Here is a 26,354-nt window from a genome sequence, read left to right as displayed (position 1 = left end):
AATATGACGCATCCGTATACAGAATACTATGCATTCTCTGGTCTTTTCTGCTGCGGTAGTTTTGGGCACAAACTCCATGTCCACGTGTATCTCTAAGTCCAGTTGACCACCGATGAGAGAAAGGTTTGACAAACTTGGAAGAAGTCAAAATGGGCTCCGAATCCATTAAAAACTAAACCAACTTCCAGGTCCCTGAAGCACAGGAACCACTTGGGTGGGATTTACAGTTGTGGATAGAGGGATGCCCCCATGGCTCAGTCGGTTGAGGCTCAGCTCAGGCCATGATCTCTCAGTTCATGAGTTCAAGTCCCACACTGGGCTCTCTGACAGAGAGGGCACAGTTCAGATCCTCCGTCCTCCTTTCTCTGTGCCTCTCCCTCTGCTGGCACGTGTGCTTGCGTGCTCTCTCGCTCGCGCTCTCTCTCAAAAAATAGTAGGCTTAAATTTTTTTTAAAAAAAGTTTAAAGTTGTGGAGAAATGAAGTAGCGGCCCTGTGGGGTCTCTGGGTAAAACTGTTGTTTTCCATGGACTATCTCCGAGCACATCTAACATTCTAAATCCATAATTTCAAAGCCAAACTAAAAAATAAAACTTGTTAATGGATTTTTTTAAAATGTGAACTCTGTGGATGTTATTTGTAACTGTAATACTTTATAGAGCCTTACAACCTAGCATATAGTCAATCATCAAGTGGCTAAATGCTTAAGCCACAATAGAAAGCTTTTTGATGAACCGGGAAATTTCAGTCAGCACAATGCCAATAAGTACTGAATTAGTAAGTGAGGGTCTTCAGTGTCTGGATCCTCAAGTCTTACAGGGATTTCTTAAGCTAATTCTCTAGACCTATAACCTATGGAGAATCTCTTCTCGGAAAGGATTAACAAGAAGTGGCAAAAAAATTAAACATTTCTCCTTCTACCATCCAAAAGGTCAGCCCTAGAGTTCAACTCTTTCTAAAAGGTCAGGAAGGCATAGAAAGTAACTCACTCTCTGGAAAGGTAAGCAAACCACTTCTGATTCTGACCCTGATTCATCGCATCCCCCTAATTTCCACTCTCTGAGCAATCTCCTTACCAATTCTATCTCTCTCAGGTACCTTCCAGAACAAAGGGAATTCCGCCTTTCATGAGATACTATAGGAAAGGGCAATGTTACCGGTAGCAGCCTCTGATCATAGCCTTACAGATCTTTCTCTCCCCTTCCCTATTTCAGCCATTTTGACCATTCAGGATGTGTTTTTTCAGGAAGAGTAAGTACAGTTCAAGGTTTGAGGAAGTGGTACAGTAAGTCTGACATCTGACAAAGGGAGGAGGCCAGATAATAGTGGTTAATCTTGGGTATAGAAAAATGCACCATAGTTTAATACACTAAGGAAGCAGTTTGGTATTGTGGGCTGTGGAATCATGCTTGGGTTTAAATACAGGCTCTGCTAAGGTGATAGAACTCTGGGAAAGTGGCTTAATCATTCATTGCCTCTGTGTCCTATTACATAATGTGTATTTTATTTTATAGAAAATGCAAATGTTACTGTCTACCTTATAGGGTTATGAGAATCAAATGATGGGACACAAATCTGGAAACAGTCAAAGCACTAAACAGTAAGCACCAATTCTGTTAGCTATTATTAGTACTATGTATATATTTTAAAAGAACAAGGTAATTCTGTTTGTATTGACTTGGAATAAAGTCCATGACATAGTGTTTTCTGAAAATGCTATAGAATAACATAATTAGTAGGAGTCTATCTTGGGAAGAAAAAAGAAACACATAATACATATTTATGAGTACATTCAAAGAAGTCTAGAAAGGCACACACACCAAACACGAAACGGTTACTAACCCTAAAGAGAGTTGGAAGGGGGGAATGTACATTTGTAAACGTATAGGTCTTTGCTTGAATTCACAAGTATGTACTAGTTTTGTAACTAATTTTTTAAATATTTTAATCTATTCCTTATTTTGTAATGTTTAGTTATTTATTTTTTGAGAGAGAACGCATGCACATAAGAGTATGAGTGGGAAGGGAGAGAGAGAACCCCAAGCAGGCTCCAAGCTGTCAGCACAGATCCTGGCATGGGGCTCAAACTCACCAACCGTGAGATAGTGACCTGGGCCGAAATCAAGAGTCCAAGCCACTCAACTCAGTGAGCATTTAATAACTAATTTTTAAAATTAAAGATTTTATGGTGGTCCTTCTAACCTTCAAACTGAACATCTCTCACATCCGGGTCTAGGAGAAGGCAAACTTCTTAGAAACAAGGAAATGGAGGCCCAGCTAGGAGGAGGTGGAGTCCCCAAGTCCCATCTATCCCTGTTACATGTCTCATTTCAGATTCCCTTATATTCTTTACAGTCCTGAGCATATCATGTGCCTGTCATAGGATCCAAACATTCCAAAACTGATTTTTATTCCCCTTTCCTGTTTGAGGTCCTCCTTTTACCTTGCCCAGATAGCTTCCACAGGTGTTAGAACATCTTCCTACTTCTCATAACTTTCTCACTATCTCCTTGTCTTTCTGCCCCTCAGACAGGTCCTCACCCTGGGAAACCCAGGAGTGACAACTGGCTAGGTTGTTCAGATTTTGTGGCAGGCGCAAGGCCCCCACCTACACAACAGTAGGACAGAGTATGATTCCAAGCTGCTTTGACGTCCAATGCATCTAAATGGGCTTTTAAACATTTTTTTAAAATTTCATTCAAGAAAAGGTGTTTGGGATGTTTGGACAGGCACTTTTTCCTTACACAGGTGTTTATCTTTGCTTTGGTTTCTCCTGGAAATTATAAGGCTATCTCACACCTCCCCCGATACAACGTTCCCTACCAGGCTCGTCCGTTATTATATGCTAATGGTTATTGTTTCAGCACCCAGCCTTCTCACTCGTTTTTGTCACCATCTTTTATATTCCAATAGTCTATCCCCTTTTATTCACCTCTTCTATTAAATATTAAAGCCCATGGAGAGAAGGTCGTTTTGACGAAAAGGGAGGGGAAAAAAAGAATTCTTGATTCTAAGCACAGCGCCTTGCAAACCCGGCCTCGCACCGGAACCCGCAGCTTCGGGAACCCTGCCTGCTCGCGGGTATCCGGGCCACCAGAACAGGGTCAGCATCGAAGCGCCCAGGCGTCGGGAGAGCTGATTGGTCCCCGGGTGAACCAACCAGCGGGCGATGCTGTTCGCGGAGAGGGGAGGGCCAAGATTATGGAGCCGATGGAGTTAAAGGAAAACGGGCAGGTGTACCAGGCACTGGGGTTTTGCGTGCACTTGTGCACCCACCGGGTCACTGTTAAGCCCTGATTTCTGGTCTCCTGAAGGCCACCTTCCGAATTTTCCAGTTTCATAACGCTGAGTAGGAGGGGGAACCTTACTCATCCTATCATTCATAAGATGGTCATTAATAGTCAATGGAGGTGTAGCAGGGGAGGCGGGGAGGCCATTAAAACCCTCCCTCCTTTCCCACTTCCACTCCAGGTCGTCAACCTAACTGAATCAGTTCTTGAAATAGTAAATCACTCAAACGATCGCTTAATCGCCAAAGCTGATTACCGAAATGCTATCGTTAGACACCTGAAATAAGTTCCCCCTCCCAGAGGACTGGGGGAAATGGTACTGGCATTTACCGAACGCGCAGGGGGTTCCTACCTACTAAACGAGAAGCGAGCAAGCTCTTAGGCTTAAGCCAGAGAAACTGAGACCTTCTCAAATGTGCAACCTTGCACACGAACTGCCCCCCACCCCCCCCACCCCCACTCACGCGCAGCGACAGCTCTTCCTGACTCTACCCCACAAACTTCATGCGGTAGCGCAAAGATTTTGGGCAGGGTGGGCGCAGATACCCGATTTCCCTGCTGTGCTTCAAACTTCAGCAAAGCTATTCTACGCACTTTCTTCCAAGTGTCACAGCCCCCGGACTCACAGACCCGTCCGACCTTAGCGTTCCCACGGTCCAGCGCTGCCACCCACCCTCTACCACCCATGCCCGGGCTGCAGACGCTGCGTCCTTGGGGTTGGGGGAAGGGGGTGCGGGTGGGAAAAGAGGAACGGCCAGTGTAAGGAGAGAGGTCCCCGCCGAGGCCTGAACGCCGGCAGCCCCTGGTGGGCCCTGGGGCCGGGAAAGAAGGAGAGAGGAGAGCTGGAACCGTGCGGGGAAGGGCCGCGAGGAGAGCAGGGGCGCCGCCAGGGTCGCTGCACTCACTCTGCGTAGCCAGTGGCCCAGGGCAGCCGCCGGGTCTCCTTGAGGATGAGGATGGGACGGGCGATGTGGTCGGCGNGATCGTGACCTCCCGGGGGAGGGGAAGCCGGGCTGGGTCGGTACCTGGCTGAGGGGATGGGGGCGCTGTGAGCTGAAGGCCGTATACAGGTGTCGGGGGAGGTCACGTGGAGCCGGGCAGAGCCGGTTGAGGACTCCCCTCCCCGAGGAATGACTGCCTACGCCTTTGGGAATGGAAACTTCGGGAGCTGGAGGTTTGGGAAGGGGAGACAGGTGGAAGCTCGGTGGGACGGCCCCTTGGCGAGCTGGCGGTGGAAATGAGGAACACCTGGTGTGAAAGACTTTTCAGCGCTTTAACACAACAGAACTCACAAGTGTTGCACAAGAATCATTAAAAGTTTTTCCCTAGGCAGTTCTAGAATTATTTCTTTATTACCACCACAAGCATCATTATCTACGCAGCAAACCCTGTTTCGAACCTAGAATAAGCTTTTAATGACAGGAACACAACAAGGCTCTAAGAAATCAGAAGCAAGACCCGTTTTACCTAGTCCTTCACTGTTTAATAAATTTATACGAGAATTTTCCTCCAAAATAGCAACAAAAATGTATTTTCAAAGCTGATCCTGTTTGCTATTGAGACAATGTAAACTATTAAACAAAAAAAATGTCTGAAAAACCAACTGATGAATGTGTTTCATCAGGGGTAATGTTTGTTAAATATTGGCTTAATTTTTTTTTTTGCAAGAAAGCTGTATCCTGTTCATGTTTACTTATTCTGTATCCTGTTCCCATGTTTACCTACCATTTAACTTGCCAGGTCTGTGTTACTGGTGGAGTTACTTACAGAACAGCTCAGTAAGTTCAGAAGGGAATACAGTCCCTCATTCTTCTCAGTGAGCAGGAAACTGGAAGAGCACTCCGAGTGTTAGGGGGAAGGTACTTCTCTGAAGAGGAACTGGAATTTTTGCTCTTAGCTGAGTCCTGGGTAAACCTCACTGATCCCCCCCTTTTTTTTGTATCTATAATATATACGTATATTTTTTAATGTTTATTTTTGCGAGAGAAAGATGGAGTGTGAGCAGGGGAGGGGCAGAGAGAGAGAGAAACGCAGAATCCGAAGCAGGCTCCAGGCTCTGAGCTGTCAGCATGGAGCCCATCCTGGGTCTCAAACCCATAAACCACGAGATGATGACCTGAGCCGAAGTCCCACGCTTAACTGACTGAGCCACCCAGGCACCCCAGTATCTATAATATTTTATAAGGCATTTTCCCCTTTGGCTTTTTCATAAACAGGAACTCTGGTTTACTATATACCAAGTAATTATGTAAAAAACAAAAAATGAAAAAACCAACATGCAAATGTTCAGTGAAATACCATTCCTGTCGATGAGTTTTATTACTTTTCACAAAACAGAAAAGTAATTTTATCTTGGACCCTTTTCTCTAATTTTAAATTTTGAGGCAAGATACTAAATAAGGCAAAATCTAAATGAACAACAAAGGTCTTCCCAACCGTTGCTTTGCTAAACTATAAACTCCTTCCAAATGGAAAATCTGTGTAGTGGCTAAAGGTCTAACCAACCACATGCACTGGCATCCACGGAGTCCCCATAAACTTAGAATCCCTTTCTCAAGCTCTTCTCGTAGAACAATTACCCTTTACTAATGTCCTTTGGATACTTCAGTAACTAACCTCTATTGAGATCAATTTACTGTGTTCTGACCTACAATTCAATTATAGCAAGGATTTAGAGTTTACTAAAAATAGGATTTAAAACTTTTCCTGTCTAATTTTATTTCAATTTATTTTAAAGTAGTACCTGATCATCAATAAATAAAATCCAGGGCACCTGGGTGTCTCAGTCAGTTAAGCATCCGACGTCGGCTCAGGTCATGATCTCACGATTTGTGATTTCAGACCCTGCGTCTGGCTCTGTGCAGACAGCTCAGAGCCTGGAGCCTGCTTCATATTCTGTGTGTGTCTCTCTCTCTGCCCTTTCCCTGCTCACGCTCAGTCTCTATTTCTCTCTCAAAAATAAATAAAACATTTTTAAAAATAATTAAAATTTTTAAAATAATTTTTAAAAAATAAGTACATAAATTACATCCAAGTGAATAGAACTGTAAATTGAAAAGTAAAAGACTCCAAAAATTTCCCCAGAGCATCACTGTTGTTAATATTTTCTCTAGGCTTCCAAAATTTTTCTCAAATACAATATCTGGAATAATTGAATTTGGTAATATTAGCCAGGTTTGTGAACCAAAGTTTTGTAAGAAGTTCCTCTGTTTCACTAACCTGAATATCACAAGAAAGTGATGATATATCTTTAGCTTTGCAAGTCTACTTTGTTCTACAAAGACAGGCAGACATACTTTCATACCTGTTCTCCTTTGAATATTTTTTAAATTTTTTAGATTTTTATTTATTTTTGAGAGAGAGACAGAGTGAGAGAGAGAGAGAGAGAGAGAGAGAATCTGAAGAGGCTCCAGCTCTGAACTGTCAGCACAGAGCCTGATGCGGGACTCAAACTCACCAGCTGAGCCATGAGATCATGACCTGAGCCAAAGTCAGACACTCAACAGACTGAGTGACCCAGATCCCCCTCCTTTGAATATTTTTATAGTATAAGTGTTCATCACTAACTAATAAATCCAGTATCTTTATACCCGCCTCTAAGACCAGTGTCACATCACAGGATTTTCCAGAGAAATATTTTCCATGTCATTTACTCCACAATTATGTCACTCTTGAAGATCAGCTGGGAGGGAAATTCTGATTAAAATGAGGTGGTCACCCCTTTTAGGGGAGTTACCCCCCAAAAAATAATGCCTTCATACCTATTACAAATGCAAATTTGGAAATATCTATATTCCCACCCTTAAGATGAGAGAGTCCCTGGATTCAAGTGGTGAGTAATCACACCCTCAATGTACTTGTTACACATTGTATGTATGCCCCAGTAATTAGTAGGTAAGCTTCATTAATCTCTTTCATATTTCCTTCCCCCCTGGAAAATATGAGTCTGAAGACCTTACCAGGACATTCATTTACAGGATAGATTCATGGATCTCATACTTGGTTACTTGTCCCATCAATACAATCACATTTCTAGGCCTGTAATACTATGGCTTTGATACACAATGACTATGCCATCCATAAGACTATTTTCAAAGGGGAAAAAAAGGTCTGGATGATTTCTTCAGTGAAAAAATCACAGATTGCCCCTAAATATTCAATTACAAATGGAAAAACAATAACTTACAGTGGAAAAACCTGGCAGACATCACAGGGTTAATAGTACCTGCTGACATCGTTCAGTGACAAGGGTACATCACTTATGCGATATGCTTTCCCAAATCCTTAACTTCATTATAATCATGAGAAAACACGAGTCAAACCCAAACTGAAGATATTCTACAAAATATTTGACCAGGTATCTTCAGAAGTGTCAAGACCCTAAAAAACCAGGAAAGACTGAGAAACTGTGAGGTTGCAGACAGAAGAGACACACCACTAAATGCTGTAACTGTGTTAATTTCTTAGTTTTGATGTCAGAATTAGGGAAAGCTGGGTGAGAGGTATACAGTAACAAAAACGTTTTTCAAAAAAAGTCAGGGGCATTTTGGTTCAAGTAGAAAGCACACACTTGTTTGGAAGTCAGGCCAGGAGAAGGATGAATAGTGCCTTTCCAGGACTCCTCTCTCACACAGCTGTAGATTCATGCCTTCTCAGTGCTAACTTCCTTGTATCATAACTAGTAGTTTACCTATGTCTTCCCTTTAGGCAGTGAAGTCCTATAGAGGAAGAACATTCTTATTATCTTTGTATGTCTAGCACCTAGCCTAATGCCTAACAATAGGGTCCAGTTGGTAAATTAATTTTTTTAAAAAATGATATTCAGAGGGCACTTTGGTGGCTCAGTTGGTTAAGCGTCCCACTCTGGCTCTGCTTCAGGTCATGATCTCATGGTTCGTGGGTTCAAGCCCTGTGTCAGGCTTTGCGCTGACAGTGTGGAGCCTGCTTGGAATTCTTTCTCTCTCCCTCTCTCTGATCCTCCCCACCACTCCCGTCTCTCAAAATAAATAAACTTTAAAAATTATATTCTTTATATTTATAACCTCTGTTTTCTTAAAGATTTTTCTCACTTTATCCCTTAAGATCTGTGCTAAGCAGCACTTCCTTAATGAGAGAAGGCTTAGCTCACTTCAGACAATATCCAGACTGGTAATAAATGGATATCAAGTCACGTAGATGTCTACTGCCCACTGAACTGGTAGGTAACCTGTTATAGCTCTTAACAAGGATATGACATTAAATATTTAACGTTAATTTGTTTTTGTTTCAGAAATAGTTCATTTATTTATTTAAACTAGGCTTCATGCCCAGCATGAAACCCAACATGGGGTTTGAACTCACAACCCTGAAATCAAGACCTGAGCAGAGATCAAGAATCAGATACTTAACCAACTGAGCCACCTAGGAGCTCCCAGAAATAGTTTGCATTCTGATTTCATATGTGCTAATGTACTGACTGAAAATCCCTGACAATCCCTGAATTGAAAGGGATTCATTTATTTCTTCATATTAAATGAGACCATTTATTTTATTTTATTATAAATAAAAATTTCCTTATGAACCAAGAAATTTATAGCTAAATTTTGAGCACAAAATTATAGAGCATTTGCCATTTTTACATCCATCAAATCCAGATGTTCCCTAGATTACAAACATCTGATTTCAGAACATCTTGTACATTCAACCAATGGATCACACCTGACTTTTCCTAGTACTTTCCCATTGGCCACTTTCTATAGGCTATTCTATCCCTCACCCACATTGTCCTAAACTAAAATCACTGCTTTATAACTGATATGTGAATTGTATCAGTCTATAATTCTTCTACATGATTCCTGGCCCCATACTACCTACTTTATTTTGCTTTTAATTTTTTGACGTTTATTTATTTTTGAGAGAGAAACAGAGTCAGAGAGACAGAACACCAGCTGGGAAGGGGCAGAGAGAGAGGGAGACAGAATCTGAAGCCGCCTCCAAGCTCCAGCTGTCAGCACAGAGCCTGACATGGGGCTTAAACCCACGAACTGTGAGATCATGGCCTGAGTCAAAGTCAGATGCTTAACTGACTGAGCCACCCAGGCACCCTTCTATTACCTAATTTAGATTAGACTCTGCAATGTGCTGATTATCAGAATATTTATATATAAAATGGAAAAAAATAGTCATTTCAATCTCACAGGGTAGCTGCAAGGATCGATGAGATAATAGTTGTAAATATGATACAATTAATCCCAGGATTGTCACCCTTCCTAGTTATATGTATTTTTCCCCCTTAGGTACTAGTTTTTAACATTAAAATTTTAAACTTTTTCCTTTTTCTATTTTCCTCATACAGCAATGAAAATACCTATACCTATCTCCTAGGATTATTTTGATGATTAAATGGAATAACGGGAAAATTGCTAGTATTCTTCCTTGTATAGAAAGGGTGCTTAATAAAAGCATAATAAGTGCTATGAAACAGTAGTCCCTTTATCTGCAGTTTTGCTTTCTGCAGGTTTAATTACCCACAGTCAACCCTGGTCCGGAAGCAGATGACCCTCCTTCTGACAGATCTTAAGGTCAGTATCAATAATGCCGACATCACAACATCTGAGTCATTGACCTCACTTCGTTTCACCTTGTAGTCATTTTACTATATCACACCATCACAAGAGTGCAATACAATCAGATGTTTTGAGAGAGACAGCACATATACATAACCTTTATTACAGTATATTATTATAATTATATTATATTATTATAATTACTCTATTTTATTATTAGTTCTTGTTGTTTTTCTCTCCCTGTTACTAACATATCAATTAAACTTTGTTGTAGGTACATATGCATAGGGAAAAACATAATACATATAGGGTTAGGTACCATCCACGGTTTCAGACATCCACTGGGGGTCTTCGGATGTAACCTCCTTGGATAAGGGGGAGACTACCGTACTTACGGACAACACCCTGCACTGTGAGGGAGGGGGAGTTGGCACACGTTGTCTCCAATGCTCTTAGCCAATATTGTATGTTAAACATGGTTTCTAATGCTCTTAATCAACACTACCAGTTTATTATTGAGAAAACTGAGGTTGGGAAAAAATAAAGGACTTGCCCAAGACCACAGAGCTAAGAATGAGGCAATACCTAGTCCCACTGAATGCTTTCTTTAACATTCCATAAATAGAAGGTTTACTTTAGGGGTGCTTGGGTGGCTCAGTCCATTCAGCGTTTGACTCTTACATTTGGCTCAGGTCATGATTCCAGGATCATGGGATAGAGTCCTGAGTCTAGCTCTGTGCTGAGTGTAGAGACTGCTTAAGATTCTGTCTCTCTTTTTTTTTTTCTCTCTCTCTCTCCTCCCCACCCCTCTTCCAGCTCATGCACTCTCTCTCTCAAAGAAAGTTTACTTTATAAAATATTTTTCTACCTTTTCCACATAAAGATCTAGTATTTCAGTTATTGTGAGGATTTTGTAAATTTTCTTTGGATTTGGAAATAAAACAACCCTTAGCAACCTTAAATAGAATGTTATGAGTAAAAATAATGTCATTTGGAAATTGTTCCAACTTCTAAACAAATGACTTTGCAGGGAGGATTTTATCTTTTTAAATCTTTATTTTAATGCCCATTAGTTAACATACAGTTTTATATTAGTTTCAGGTATACAATATAGTAATTTATAACATTTCTAGGTAGAACTCATTTCTAAGTTGGGAGTTGCTGCATACCAATGTTACATAAAAACTAAATTATACTCAACCGAAAATATCTTTTTAAAAAGTTTATATTACCAATTTGTTTCCAAGCCTTGCCATGTTAACTTCTCTTTTCAAATATGATTTATTTTCCTACTCTTCTGTCATTTTAAAACTCTTGCTATTAGGATTATTTTTTCATGGTAATATTGGCCAAATTAGCTGATGAAGATTGTTTACAAAATGGAAAAATAAGTGTTTGCTCAAAGAAGGGCATGGAGTTTGCAAAAATTCAGAGATCAAGCAACTAACAATAGCTTTTTAACTAAGAACTATAAGCTCAAATACTTTTTATTCTCTCAAAGCATCAGTCTCACTCTATGCAAGTACGTGTGACATCTGTCTACAATGTCTGGAAATGCAAAATTAGTTGCTTTGTCCTTTTTAACATCAATTGCATTTTGATTCAAAGTAGAGAGACTTTTTATGCTTGCCTATAAACATTTTAGGGTCAGCGTTCCAAAACCAAAACAAAGTGGAATGTCTTGGCAAATTATCTCATATTTTATTCAAAAGCAAGACCCCACCCCCACCCTACTTTCAGCAAGATGTTCCTTGTGTCTATTTCAGTGAATTTTAAAGATGAATTTCCTGCCTCGGTTCTCTTCTAATTGCTCTGGCTGTGAAAAATTGGCTTATCAGATTGCACTTCTCGGACCACCAGCAGCAGCAGGATTACCTGTAAGCTTGTTAAAAAAGTAAATTCTCTAGATCTATCCTAGATCTAGTGATTCAGAACCCCTGGGGGCGGGACCCAACAATCTAGCTGAACAAGCCCTCCAAGGGGTTCTCAAAGAAACCATTTGAGAAACTCTAAGGTTGAGTAAATGTGCGCTATTTACTTAATGGACAGGCAGACATGGAATGCAGGGAATATATCAGATAGGAAAACAAGGAGTGGCTCAAGACCTCTGACTCTAAATGGATACAGAAGATGAGACTCAGGAACTGGATCCATTCAAATGCCTGTGAACTGCCCACTTCTGTTTGATTTCTGTGGGCTCATGTTACTGAAAATCCCTAAGTGCTTTTGCTGTGGGCAGATATGTGAATTCTTCCACACATGGGAAGCTGTAGAGAAGGAAGTAGGGTTGACCACTCCCCCCATCACCTTGGAAGCTAGATTACCCAATAATCAGTCTGTTTATGCACATGTTTCTGGCATGTGCCAAGCAGGGGCACACACAAAAAAAGTAACATATATTTATATAGGTAAGTACATTTATATAAATATAATTTTTATAGAAATAAATGTATATGACATACTTTTAAAATCTACATTTTGCTAATAGCTTTTAAAAAGTCATTAGAAAAAAACAAAACATTTTTAGCTTTCCTCATATTTGTTGTAGGGTTTCAAATTGTTTTTGGCTTAACAGCTGACGTAGGGCACAAGATATAATCTTTGAATGCCTGAGGACTCACAGGGTTTCAATCTGGCTTAGAATTCTCCACTTGTTTATCTCCCAGGCATCCCAAATTCAACATGTCACAAATAAAATTCATCATCTTCCCATGACTCTGCTTCTCCTTCTTCTGAGACTACAATCTTGGCTAATGGCATTAGCAGACACCTACCCAGTCTAGACATCTGGGCACTATCTTCCGTTCCTTCCGTCTCCTCAGTCTATCAGCCAGTTTGTTGATTCTGTCTTCCAAATCTATATGAAGTCTGTCTCCCCATTACTGTTTCATGGCACCTAATTTTGCTCAGATCTTTGTGATTTCCTACCCAGACTTCCGCAGCAAATTCTTGCTGGGGTGCATGTGGTATTACTGTCTACTCCATGGCCAAAGGGAGCTTTCTAAACACAGGACCTGATGATGTCACTTCCCAGTTTTAAACTCTTCAGTTGGCCATTTGGTTAAAATCCTCACCATGAGTGTTCATGACGTGATCCTGATTACCTTTCTCATCACAGATCGACCTTGCCTGTATTCCAACAAACCTATGCTTCCGCTTCACTTGTCATTTCTAGAACCTGATGTCCTTGCTCCCCACCCTCCTGTCTGAACAGGCTGTATTCTTTGGCATGAAATGCTGCAAGTCCTTCCTGCCCTGTACCCCACACCCAGTGGTTAATTCCTATTTTTTCAAGTTCCCACATCCTTTTAGCACTTAAGACCTTCCTTCTCTATAGTCCCAAACCACCTGTACATAACTCTATCCCTGATGATAGAACATCACACTGTGTTAAAGTTATCTGATTCCTGCAATGTAAGATAATTGAAAAAAGGGGGGGGGACTGTTTATTTTTCCTCTTTGAATCTACAATGTTTACCATACATTATATGTATTAAGTAAAAGTTGAATACATGAATGAGGGACACCTGACTGGCTCACTGGATTAAGCATCTGACTCATGGTTTTGGCTCAGGTCATGATCTCATGGTTTGTGGGTTTGAGGCTTGCATCGGGCTCTGCACCAACAGCGTGAAGCCTGCTTGGGATTCTCTCTTCCCCTCTCTCTCTCTGCCCTTCCCCTGCTGGTGCTTTCTCTCTCTCAAAATAAACAAATAAGCTTTAAAAAAAGAAAGGTATTTAGAATGCCCCTATATTTCATGTCTTTGGCCTTTCTATTAAAGCATTAATAAATGTGTAGGAAATGTCTGTTATTAAATTTTTTCAATTTGGAATTCAGAATCAGTTTTCATAAGTACAGTGGTTTTTCATAAATACCACCCATCAATGTTTTCTATCTGAAAATAACTATCTTATCCACCAATTTGTTTTTTCCCAGTAAATGTTTGTTTCCATTGTTTTGCTATTGTTCTTGAAAACAATCAATAGAAAAATATTTTCAGAAGTTGCCAAAGGTGGTAAAGCATGACAGTTAAGAATCAACTTAGCTTTTTAAAGAACTAATTTGGGTTGTTGCCTAATGAAGAAGCTTATGGACAACTAGCACTTGTATGTGTTAGGGCATATACTTTACCATGCTGTTTTGACGCTGAGGCTCATCAGTATTAGGTGCTGGAACTTTTAAAATAATTCAGAATTTTTTTTTATCTTTGAGATATTCTAGAATAACATATTTAAAGTGCCTACAGTGTATCTAGATCTAGCACATGGTAGGCATTTAATAAATGGTAGCTATCATTTTTACTGAGAGCTTCATGTGTGAAGGTCAATTAAGCCTCTGAATATTTCATGAGCAACAAAAAGGTTAGTTAAGACAAATCTCAGGGCACCTGGGTGGCTCAATTGGTTAAGCATCCAGCTTCAGCTTAGGTCATGATCTCATGGTTCATGAGTTCGAGCCCCGTGTCAGGCTCTGTGCTGACAGCTTGAAGTCTGGAGCCTGTTGCCAATTCGGTGTCTCTCTTTCTCTCTGCCCCTCCCCCACTCATGCTCTGTTTCCCTCTCTCTCTCTCTCTCTCTCTCTCTCTCTCTCTCTCAAAAATAAATAAATGTTAAAGAAGTTTTTTAAAAATACAAATCTCAATTATGCAATTAAAAGCAATACTCATTCCTGATTCTTTCTTAGAATAAGATCTCCACAGGAGTACAAAAATATCACTTAAAAAAAAAAAACAGATAAATGACAGACAACTTTTAAATCCTCTGTTGGCATTCTTACTACCTTTCTTATTATTTACTACTATTCTTATTTTGAATATATTCTGTGTCAGAGCAGGAGGTGGACATTGAAAATTTGAAAGTCAGGGCACCTAGGTGGCTCCGTTGGTTAAGTGTCCAACTTCAGCTCAGGTCATGATCTCACGGTCCTGCATCAGGCTCTGTGCTGACAGCCCAAAGCTTCCATCTGCTTTGGATTCTGTGTCTCCCTCTCTCTCTCTGCCGCTCTCCTGCTCTCTTTCTCTGTCTCTCTCTGTCTCTCAAAAATAAATAAAACATTAAAAAACTTTAAAAATTTGAAAGTCAAGGAGTTGATTTACTAGGTCCTAGTTCCACATTTCAATCCAGTAACATGCATTACCTTTTCTTTTTGCCTGTCTCAACTACCCAGAAAAGCCTGTTATTTATTTATGTTGTTAGGTTTATTCATTTTGAGAGAGACAGATAGAAAGTGCATATGCGAGAGAGGCAGATAGAGAAGGGAACAGAGGGTACCAAGCAGGCTCTGTGCTGAGAGCAGAGAGGCTGACGTGGAGTTGGGACTCATGAAACTATGAGATCATAACCTGAGCTGAAACCCCGAGTTTGGCACTTAACCGACTGAACCACCCAGACCCCCCCCTCAGAAAGGTCTTTTAAACAAAGCAGTTAATTCCCCCCATCTTTCTTCTTCATCTCACTCCCTGAAAGGTTATATTCTAGAAAGGAAGCTCAGAGAGAGAGCCAGGCTTGCTGGTCTGAGTTAAGTTTGAAGCAATGAGCAGAGAGGACCAAGATGCTCTCTTGAAGCCTCAGTGTTACTCCACCTGTTTAGCTGAAAGGTTATAATTTTATAGTTGAACTTGATTCAAAGAGAAGTAAAAATTCATTCCAGAGGCATACATAAGTAATTTGGGGTCATGTGTATCTATAGATCTTTGATTTTCATCTTTTAGTATATGTAATTGGGAATCAAACATTTATTTTTAGTCTTTTCTTTCTTTTTTTCTTTTAATGCTCTCATCATTAGAGCAAGAACAGTACCTAGCAAATATAAAAAGCCAAGGATATTATTCATCAAAACAATTCTCTGCTGGGGAAAAATCAGAGTATATATTAACTCAAAGACTTGAGTTACTATATTTAAAAGTCATTAGTCTACATTATACGTGGTGTGGAAAGATGAAAAGCTTTTGGTAAAAAAATGAACAAATTATTTTGCTACCACTTACTGATTTTTCAAATAAACAAACAACTGAGTACTGGATTTTAAAACAGCCCCTTTAGGGCTCCTGGGAGGCTCAGTCAGTAAAGCATCCAACTCTTGATTTCTCCTCAGGTCATGATCTCAGGGTTATGAGATCAAGCTCCGAGTTGGGCTCTGTACTGGACATGGAGCCTGCTTAAGACTCTCTCTCTCTCCCTCTCCCTCTGCCTTTCCCCATCCTGTGAGCACTCTTTGTCTTTTAAACAAATAAAAATAAAAGAGCCCATTTATCTGTAATTTGAAGGAATTCTTTTGTCAGGTCTGATGTAGGACTGTGTTCATTGCTCTTCCTTTTACAAATTCTCTTAAATTTTCCATTTATCAAGCAAGACTGATTGTTTTTCTAGGATTTTAGAAAAAAAACGAATGAGATTTAATTTTTTTAATTGTGTTCTAGGCTGGCTCTGTTGGTGAAGCATGCAACTATTGATCTCAGGGTTGTGAGTTTGAGCCCCACGTTGGATGTAGAGGTTACTTAAAAAGAAATTATTTAAATAAATATATACAAACATACATACATACATAAAAATTGTGTTCTCATTATCTTCTGTGTTAGAAAAAAAAAATCACCATTCTAAGGTTAGACCTTCCACTCCACTCCTTCCTGGATCAATTTTGTTCATTCTTTTTAGTCTTGTGGGACAGTCTTGGGTTTTCCTCCCTTTCTGTTTTCTTTTATTCCCATCACTGTCCCACCACTTTCTTAGCAGAAGTGTCTTTCTTTGAAAGCACATATCTGCTTCTTTGTTTTAGCTTGGGGGTCCATAAGGAAGACTTCACTGTTTAGTCAGCTGCTCAGTTTCAGGGCCAGATTACAGGACAATGGCTGAGCACACAGGCAGGAGTTAACTTTTTTTTTTAATGTTTTATTTATTTTTGCGAGAGAGAGAGAGAGAGAGAGAATGAGTGGGGGAAAGGCAGAGAAAAAGGAGGACAAAGAATCTGAAGCAGGCCCTGTGCTGACAGTAGAGAGCCCAGTGTGAGGCTGGAACCCACCAACCGTGAGATCATGACCTGAGCCAATCAAATGAGCCACTCATGTGCCACTAGCAGTTAACTCTTCAGGGCCATGTTCAAGGAATGAGCATGAACCATGAGAACCTGGCAAAAATGCTGTGTGGTGAAACAAAACAAAAGCAATTCTGGCTCCAGTATGCCACTTTGTTTGTTAAAATTTAAAAAGTTCTGAGTGTCCAAGGGAGATAGTATCAGCCTCTTCAACAACCACTGTGTTCTTTTGAATTGAGTACCGCAAACATTTGCATAATGCTCTACAGAGCACTCTGTAGAGGAGTTACTGCTATGTGTAGTCTATCAGTAACAAGGAACAAAAATATAATTTTGAATTGTTATAAAACATTTGGCTATCTTAAATTACAAAGAACAATGACTTAACACATTACTTTGTTTTATTAAAGTTTTCTATCAATAACCACATTAAACTAAATATGTATTAATATTTTAGTCAAGCAGACACTGTGTCTATTTTTCTTTTAAAGAAAGATTTTGGGGTTACATGGAAAATGATAAAACCATAATGTAAGGTGCAATTAAAAACAAACAAATCCTATCTTTGTTTTGGAGAACACCACAATCAAACATTGTGCAATAAGCCAAGTTTGTCCTCTATGCCTTCTCTCTAATTGTACCCACTTCTATCCCTGGGGACCATCCCTAAACCCTGCATTTGGAGATCAGTCTTTCCAAGGCCCTTACACTCTCACGCTTCCCTGATTATTTAGATCTTTGTCACAACTCTTCCTTCCTTGACGTCAAGCCCAGCTGTCTGAGTCTCGAACTGGATCACCAAATCTCTGTTATTCTCATCAGGAGACAAAGTTTCTAAGCCACTTTCTCGGACCTGAAAATATATATCTGATATGGTGAACAACCATATTCCCCAGATCATGATCAAAATGCAACCTTATTTTTATCTCCCACAGTCCTTTAAAATTGATTGTAGATAGAGGGAGCTAATTTCCCCCAGTCTTATGAAGACAAATTATTAAAAACTTGGAGCTAAAGCAAGAGGATGGTTATCTGTTCTTTCTGTGTTACGCTAGAGTGTTGTCTCACAGGCTCACCCAAGGATTACTTAATTTTCTAGCAGAATATGCCATTGTTCACTACTGTTGTGTAGGGCCCATACTTTGTGATGTTGCATGTTCACTTTCGCTTTTAGATTTTTGTTTCGTAGAGATACAAATGATTTCTGTCTGATAGAAAAAACAGATTAAAAGATTATGGCCTTTTTGCCTTGTAGGAGTTTAGCCATTTTAGTTGTTAATCTCTCAATCTTTCAATATCTTATCCTCACTCACTTCCTATAAATAATCAGTTTCTCAAATGCTCGTTGACCCAGCATTAACATCCTTCTAACTCTCTCACCAATGAATTAAATACATTGCAGGTTTATTCTGTGTTTATATGAGTCATGTTTTTATCTTTTGAAAATTATATTTTGCCATCCTAAATGAAAACTTAGGCAGGCATATTGTTTCTGACTAATCTTAGAAAATAAAAAGTCCTCTAGTTACTTTTGGTAAAAATAATTTCAGTCCAATAACTAGAATGCCCAATCTTTTGTAATTACCAAAACTCTGATAACTCCTCTCCTCTAGCCCAAGGGAGCTTTTCGATGGAAGTCTGCGGGAGGAAAAGGGAATCTGTTCTCTTTATACTCACCAGGTGAGTTGTAGTTTTGGACCCCACTAAGGTCAAAGGGAAGTGGGGTACATGGAGACAAGTAAGGCAATTGGCCAAGGCTTGCTTGGCTCAGTGGCTTCATACTGTCAGTCCAAGCCAAGAGTTGATGCTGACATTTCTGCTAGGTCCTCCTCTCATGTAGGTGCCTTGACCTGGACAAATGAAAATTGCCTGAATTGCTTCATCAGCTGCCAGGCGACCAGAAGGTCCACCTCAGTTTCGTTCTGCAAATAGCATGGTCCACTCTAGATAGCCCTATTGGACAACACCCAATATACCTCAATCCATTGGTCCCTGAGAATGCACATCCTTTGCCCCATAAAACTCTGGGAATGCGGATGATCCTCCAAAAGCAGCCCTCACTTGCCTCCCTCAGAAGTGGTTGGCCCTTCCTCTCACTGTCTAGATTTCCCAGGTGGAGATCAGAGCCCTGTCCAGAACCACTTTGAGCTCTTTCATGTGCAAATCAGGCACATTGTCTTCAGATTTAGGAAATGCAGTTCTCTTAGTGGTCATCCTCAAGCTTGTGGTTAGACATTTGCCAATCCTACCCAAAAGAGGGAGCAGGGGTCAGGGCCTCTGGTCTTTCCAAAGTGATCTCTTCACCAATCAACCTTATGCACACTCTCTAAACTCTTTCTGTGCTTTTCAATCGACTAAGGGGCTCCGGGGCTGTGGAACAATTTCTTGGATCTGTTTCTTTTTTTTCTTTCTTTTTTTTTTTTAGTGTTTATTCACTTTCTAAGAGAAAGAGAGACAGAGAGCAAGTGAGGGGAGCAGCAGAGAGGGGGAGACACAGAATCCAAAGCAGGCTCCAGGCTCCGAGCTATCAGTCCAGAGCCCAACATGGGGCTCGAACCCACCAACTGAGAGATCATGACCCGAGCTGAAGTCAGTCACTTAACCGGCTGAGCCACCCAGGCACTCCAGTTCTTGTGTCTGTTTCTTTTGTAAATCCACATATGGCAGTGGTGGATTGTCACACTCTTGCTTTGATTCAAAACTGAGTTAGAAAAAAAAATCTCATTCTGGTTTCCTCTTCATTTACATTTAAATTTACTAGAAATAAGCAAATTTAGTGTCGGAGATTTTAAACTTTGCAGGAGGGGAGTCTTTGCCATGTCAGGAGAAACCTTGGGATTGAAGTACCCAACATGTAATTACTTATTCAATTTATGAGTAAAGTTGGCTTTGAAATAAAGGCAGAAGCATTATGAATGTGGCCATTATTCAGCAAAAGACATACATTTTCCCTTCCTATACATATGGTAGATATATGTGTACCTTAAAAATCTGTATTTGTCATAGGTTTGGGACAGTACATGTAATTCTACCTCCATCTCAACTTTCATTTGATATTTAGTTATTGATTCTACATCACTGTGCTAGAATGTATAGTAGTAGACTAAATAAGCCTTCCCCAACTCTCCAGAAGCTACAGGAAACTGTGTCAGGTTTTTATCTCATTCTCATTTCCCTCTTCTTCTCCCTTATCTTTCGCTTAGAGAACTCTAAAGTGACTGAATGGGTTTTCACAAGCTTTTGACTTTTTCCTCAACACACCCTTGCCTCTCATATTGTATTTTCATAGGAGTTGTGACTCTCACACACTGTACTAATCATGAAAGGTTATATTTTTATAATCCTCCCTTCACATCTTTGGGATTGTATTGGAAATACACTCTGTTTTGAGAGTCTTGGGTTTGAAGACCAACTTTTCTGTTTATTACTCCCTTTATGATTTGGGCAACTTACTTAATCTCTTTGAAACTTGGCTTCTTTATCCACATTTAGGACTAATACTGTCCAGCTTACATTTTGTATTAACTGAGATGTCTTCATGGTGCTAATAGGAAGTAGATGTTCCCTAATTGGACTCACCAAAGATCTTACTCTCTCATCATCCTTTTTTGGAAGTCCCTCTTCCGGTTTGGGCACAGGGCTGCCGTTTATTATCAAAGCAGCTTTGTTACTAATGTTCTTAAAAGTTAAAAAAATATGTAAGTCATTCTTTGTATTTACCATCTGGAGCATAAAATTATCCATTCTTGTTTTACACAATGAGATTATGGCTACGCTTTTTACTCACATTTTAAATAACTACTTAAAAAACTGTGCCACCTCACAGAAATGAACAGACTACTGTGCTTTTTCTTCCATTTTCCCATTGTACCTCTTCTCCTGATTATTGCTTTAGGATGCTTGTGAAGACTCACAGGTCCCTAGAGATCATTAAGTTGTTTCTTAGAATGGAACAAATAATATATTTAGCTTTTAGTCACAAAGTTAGCCCAGGATTTTTTCAATTAGCACCGCATGTGTGACAATTTGTGAGCAATTATTGACTAAGTGGTATTTCTGAAGGGGAAATAGGAAGTACTATGATATTCATGAGGCATCATTTTATGAGCATGAAACTTGATTGCATCAGTACTTCCTGGTTTCAACTCCAAGACATCATGAGACTCATAGATGTCAAATTCTACCGCACCCCTAGATTAATATCAAATTGATCTAGTTTTTCAGCCTATCCCTCATTTCTTCTTCTCCACCCAATTCATCAAGAGTCATTTGGCACTTCAAATGGGGAGCAATTGGACTCATATACTCACCATAGGACTAACAAGAGATCAATGCCCTCAGATATTACTCGGTACTACCTACCAGTCATTGAAACTATAGTCATAACTGTTCTCACTGGCCCTTGGCAAAAACCGGATGCTTCATCAAAAGGTAAATGAACAACTGTTAAAGGTATTAGAGATCATCTAGGGTCAATTTGGTGTTCGATTTTTCTAATTGAGTTTGTTGTAATTATTGAAACCTTTAAAAAGTGAATATATATAAGAATCATCTTAAATAAAAGCAATAAAAGTTGGCAGGTCTGGTTAAGGCTAGGGTGAGGGAAGTAGAGCTCTACACATCTGGTTAAGGCTAGGGTGAGGGAAGTAGAGCTCTACCCATTCAGCTTCTCCTGTTCTGAGTTATTTCTGAAGACTCCATATGCTGCTCAGGTCATAGTCTAAAAGGCATGAATCTAGGTCAACCCTTAGATTTGGCCGAAGAGGAAATGGAGGCCCAGAGATATGACAAACTTCGTTAAGATCACACAGTTATTAGTGGCAGATTTTATTCAGACCTTATTCAAGGCTTTCGTTTTTTTGTTTTGTTATTGTTATTTACACCATTCTGCCATTTTGTATGATGACTAAATAGTACTAGTGGGCCAGGACAAAGGTGAGGCAGTAGGGTGCCTAGGGTGCAAAATTTAAGGAGACACTCCCTCTCAGGTCTGTGCAAGAGCAGTGTCTGCACTTGCAATGGCTTGAATTAAATTCTGTGCCCTAGTTGTCTTGTTTGCTTTTTTAATCCCAGTCCTGCCTCAGGTTATATTTAATATGATAAATATAAGAATTCAGTTCTATTTACAAACATGCAATATACACCCTCTAACTCTTACTATTTCTTGTCCTCTTTGTCTTCCCCATTAGATTGTGAGTCTTGGAGATCAAGAACAATGTCTTTCATCTTTATATTCCCAGGGTTGGGTTTGGAATATGGGAAATAACGAGTACTTGGTAATGTCTGTGGAATAGACAGATGGATAGATTTAAATTTTGTCTTTTATGAAGCCTTTCTTGACACCCCAAATCCTCCCTGACCTCTCCATCCTCTGGATTCATAACACATTACCTGAATGATTTAATTCACATTTAATCATATATTCTGACATAACATTTTTAATTTATGTAATTCCTGTGCAGCAGCTTAACGTTCTAAATTTATTTATAGCCAATTAGATCTCAGCTAGTTAAGAGCAAAAGCCAATTCACATGCTTTTTGAATTCTCTCAGCAACTACCAGAATATTCTGCACATTTGAGGCAAATGGTTCTTCAATATATGAATGAAGAATAAATGAACTCATGAATAAATAAATGAACAAGTCAATCAGTAAATGACATTTTCTCAGCTGAAAGCAGAATATATAAAATTTGGTAACTCTTTTTAAGTCATACTTGCCTGCAAATCAGTTAAGTGAACTTGCACAAATCATTTCACTTCTTTGGCCTTAGTTTCTTCATGTGTAAAATTAGGAGGTGGCTTGGGTGATTCTGAAAATATCTCCAGCTCCAGAATCCTATGAATGTATGATATTTAGAAATCTGCTATGCAATAGTTGCATAGGGCGCCAAGTATCAATTTTGCTCTTCTGAATCCACTTAGCCCAATTTTTTTTCTTTTTAAATTTTTATTTAAGTTCTAGTTACTTAACATACAGTGCAATATTGGTTTCAGGAGTAGAATTCAGTGACTCATCACTTACATACAACACTCAGTGCTCATCATAAAAAGTGCCCTCCTTAATACTGACAGCCTAATTTTTAACTGTTTAGAAAGGCCTGAAATTATGAACAGATTGTGTGTTGAAAATTAATTTATAATATACTAGGAACATTCTGATTGGACTACCTTTTGTGGTCTAGCCTGGAAATGAAATATCCAGTATATAGAACAAATACAACATTAAGTATACATATTTATCTATAGCATTATTTCTATGGGAAAACACATTATAATCTAATCTGCTGGAGGCTGAGCCGGCTCCAGCAAGTCCATGGGTCCCTGAAGGATGGACAGTGTCAGTGAGAGAGAGAGAGTGAGAGAGCCCCGTGATTCTTTCACCAAGCAGGCATCTCTGTTCTGTCGGTTTTGGTGTCTTTATTTATAGGTTAAATGATAACATGACATCAGAAAAAGGAATTTTTACAATGGATAACTCTTTGTGATAAGATGCTTTGGAAAGTGTACAGAAGCAGGTTTTACAGAAATATTCTTGCAGAACTATTCCAATTATAGCAAGGTTAAGTAAATCTTATAACTAAAGATTTAGCAGGGTATTCTTAGTAAAAGACAGGATACATATTTGTTCTAAGTTAATAATGCTAAGGTTAGGTCATAGGTTAAGTGTATAGATGGGCTAAGAGTCATTCTGTCTGGCTCTCAAATGAATGTTTCTGAGTTGGTTAATAAGTTGTTTGTGGAAACCTATTTGATGCTGAATGTGTGAACACCATGGAGGCCCTAAATGTGTCAGCCTTTTGTTTGTGGGTAATGCTTTAGCTACTCTTATCTATCCTCATCCTAGCCACCTATAAGGGAGGGTGTTTACAGAAAGTAGACTTTGGTGGGGGGCACCTGGGTGGCTTAGTCGGTTGAGCGTCCGACTTTCGCTTGGGTCATGATCTTGCGGTTCATGGGTTCGGGCCCCGCGTCGGGCTCTGTGCTGACTGCCAGCTCAGAGCCTGGAGCCTGTTTCAGTCTGTGACTCCCTCTCTCTCTGACCCTCCCCTGCTCACGCTGTCTCTCTCTCTCTCCTAGAAATAAATTAAAAAAAACATTTAAAAAAAAAAAAGAAAGTAGGCCTTGGGGAAGGGACTGCCCTACATCACCAATTAGGAGAAGGTGTAAGTATTAACTTAAGTTCTGCCCTTATCCGTACCTTAACTCTAAATTAGGCTCTTTGTCTCCGGGCCAAGCTCAGTTGTAATTCTTGTGTTCTTAACTCCCTAAGTCTTGGATCTGCAAGGCCCTTAGGAAGAGCCTTTTGACAATCATCCATAGAGCTTTCATCTAAAATCTCTCCTGTAAAGGCAGGAATATGCTTTTCCTTATGAGGTATCTGTGTTCAGAATATTGGTCTGATATGGAATATTGTGTGAGGCCTGGTCAATACCAGCACAACATGAGCCAGTAGTAGCAGGAGATACCAGTTTTCATTTCTCATGGCAGGAGCTGTGCAAACACTGCCATTTCCTTGCTGTGACTGCCATCCATAGAGGCCGGTGCAGCTCCTGGCACTAATCAGTAACTTTAAGACCAAATCTCACCAGGTTAGTGAGTAGAGAAGGAGGAGACTGAAAATGGATGAAGTGTTCCCATGACTTTAACCACAATACTTAAAAAAAGATCAGACTTTGTACCTTCAAATTTCTATCTAGCATCAGAAAGTCATTAGCTTAGAACAAGGTCATGTTTTATTATTTCAAGAAGGTAAACAACTCTTTTAAAATAGCCAATTATATCAGTATGTTCTTATTTAGCTATTTTTAGTTTTTATGTTTTCTTTTGTAAAATAAATGCAAGACTGATAATGTCTCATTAGAAATTCTTTAGAGAAATAGGAATAATTTTCCAAGACACTCTTGGAAAAGATAAAACTTTTCTCACCTGCTTGCCCCACAATGTATTTAATTCAAGTTCCTTGGTAAAAAGCCATGGAGATTTCCTACGTGAAGATGTCCATGTTTGGTGACTAAGTTAGTCATGTGATGAAATTGTTATTCTTTTAAGGAAAAGTATAGTTTTTGAGGAAGTATTTAGTGGTTCATGATAGGCCCCATGCCATCCTGGAATTCATTATTCAGAATTATGGTTGAGGTGTTTCAGTTCATGGCAGTGAACTAACCTTGAACTTACTTTGTAATTTCTCCCCAACTCCACATTTTTCCAGGCCCTGGATCACTTAATGAATTATCAGAGTGTAAAGCAGAATGTAAGACTCTGTATTAGATCTAACAACTATTTTATTTTACATGGCTCTCACTTACTGTCTCTTAGATGCTAGTTATTTCCATCTAGTTTCTGTCAATCATGGTTGGAAGTTAATCTTTTAGAAAATGATTTCTTCTTCTTCAGTCTTTAGTTTTATCCACTGTTTTTTGATCAAATCTGAATATTTCAGCTATTATTTCAAGTCCTCTGTACCTCCATCATCAGGCATCTCCATGTCTTTTCAACATCATTTATTTTACCTTGCTGTCCCTTGGCCTCAATCTGTGGTAGCTCGAGTCTGACCCAGGGATCTTTTCAAACCTCTTCCATCTGCACTTGTACTGGAACTTTGTGTGCTCCAATGGACTGGGCCATGCCTTCCAGCACCTGACCTCCTCCCTTTTGCTCCACATCTGTATTGCCTAAGCACTTATCTCAGGTCACTGTGCAATAATAATAGATGTAATAACGATATCATTTATTGCAGAGTACTTACTATGTCAGACACTAAATTATTTCATATGCCTCATCTCTGCTAAAGCAATAAGAAGATTAGGTAGATACGGGTATTATTATCTCCATTGTACAGACAAGAAAATCAAGGCTCAAAGAATTTAGAAATTTGCACCATTACGCTAGCAAATGCCAGAGTCAAGTGTTGGAGAAGGTGTTTGAGAGGGTGTGGAATATAAATTCTGCCCACTATAGCCTTTGAGTCATTTCAAAAATGCAGCCTGAGGGCAATGTGTTGTTGAGACCATCTGAATTGTATGTGCCTCTGAAACCACTGACGCCCTATTTAACTCTTAAGATTTGATGGGCAAGTATGAAGATTGACTTGTCTTGTGGCCTCACAAGGCAAGTCTCAGATGTAACTTCCTTTATTGTTAAACCTACCACCTTCCAATCTTGAGTGGCTGCCTCTTTCTTTGGTCTCTCCTTGCCCTCCTTGTATGGGAGCCAATTTCATATTTCACCTGGGAAGCTCCTAAGGTTCCCAAACAACATGAGAATTTAGCTAGTAGATAGGACCCCAAAGCTTATTTTATTTTATTTTATTTTATTTTATTTTATTTTAGACAGAGACAGAGGGAAAGAGAGAATCCCAAGCAGGCTCTAAGCTCAGCACATAAGAGCCCATAGCAGGGCTCAGTCCCACAACTCTGAGATCACGACATGGGCTGAANAAAGTTTTTTTTTTTTTTTCTTAACCACAATACCTTGCTGGTTCCCACCAGA

At 39.7% G+C, this 26,354-nt stretch overlaps 1 protein-coding gene across 1 annotated transcript in view; it reads right to left on the bottom strand.

Moving 5' to 3' along the window:
• Positions 1 to 7,523, bottom strand: part of PPM1H (protein phosphatase, Mg2+/Mn2+ dependent 1H) — a 259,966-nt gene extending 252,443 nt beyond the window's left edge. The window contains exons 1-3 of the mRNA XM_077778812.1: positions 7,475 to 7,523; positions 4,431 to 4,559; positions 4,194 to 4,341 (exon numbers count right to left, since the gene is read on the bottom strand). Of these exons, the coding sequence (XP_077634938.1) occupies positions 4,194 to 4,341; positions 4,431 to 4,559; positions 7,475 to 7,523 (326 nt within the window). The remainder of the gene's footprint in view (positions 1 to 4,193; positions 4,342 to 4,430; positions 4,560 to 7,474) is intronic.
• Between the last annotated feature and the right edge of the window lie 18,831 nt (positions 7,524 to 26,354).

The sequence above is a fragment of the Crocuta crocuta genome, unplaced genomic scaffold (assembly GCF_008692635.1).
Source record: "Crocuta crocuta isolate KB4526 unplaced genomic scaffold, BGI_CrCroc_1.0 scaffold791, whole genome shotgun sequence".
In the NCBI taxonomy this organism is placed as follows: domain Eukaryota; kingdom Metazoa; phylum Chordata; class Mammalia; order Carnivora; family Hyaenidae; genus Crocuta; species Crocuta crocuta.
Note: the sequence above shows the minus strand (reverse complement) of the source record. Positions and strands in the feature narration are given on the sequence as shown.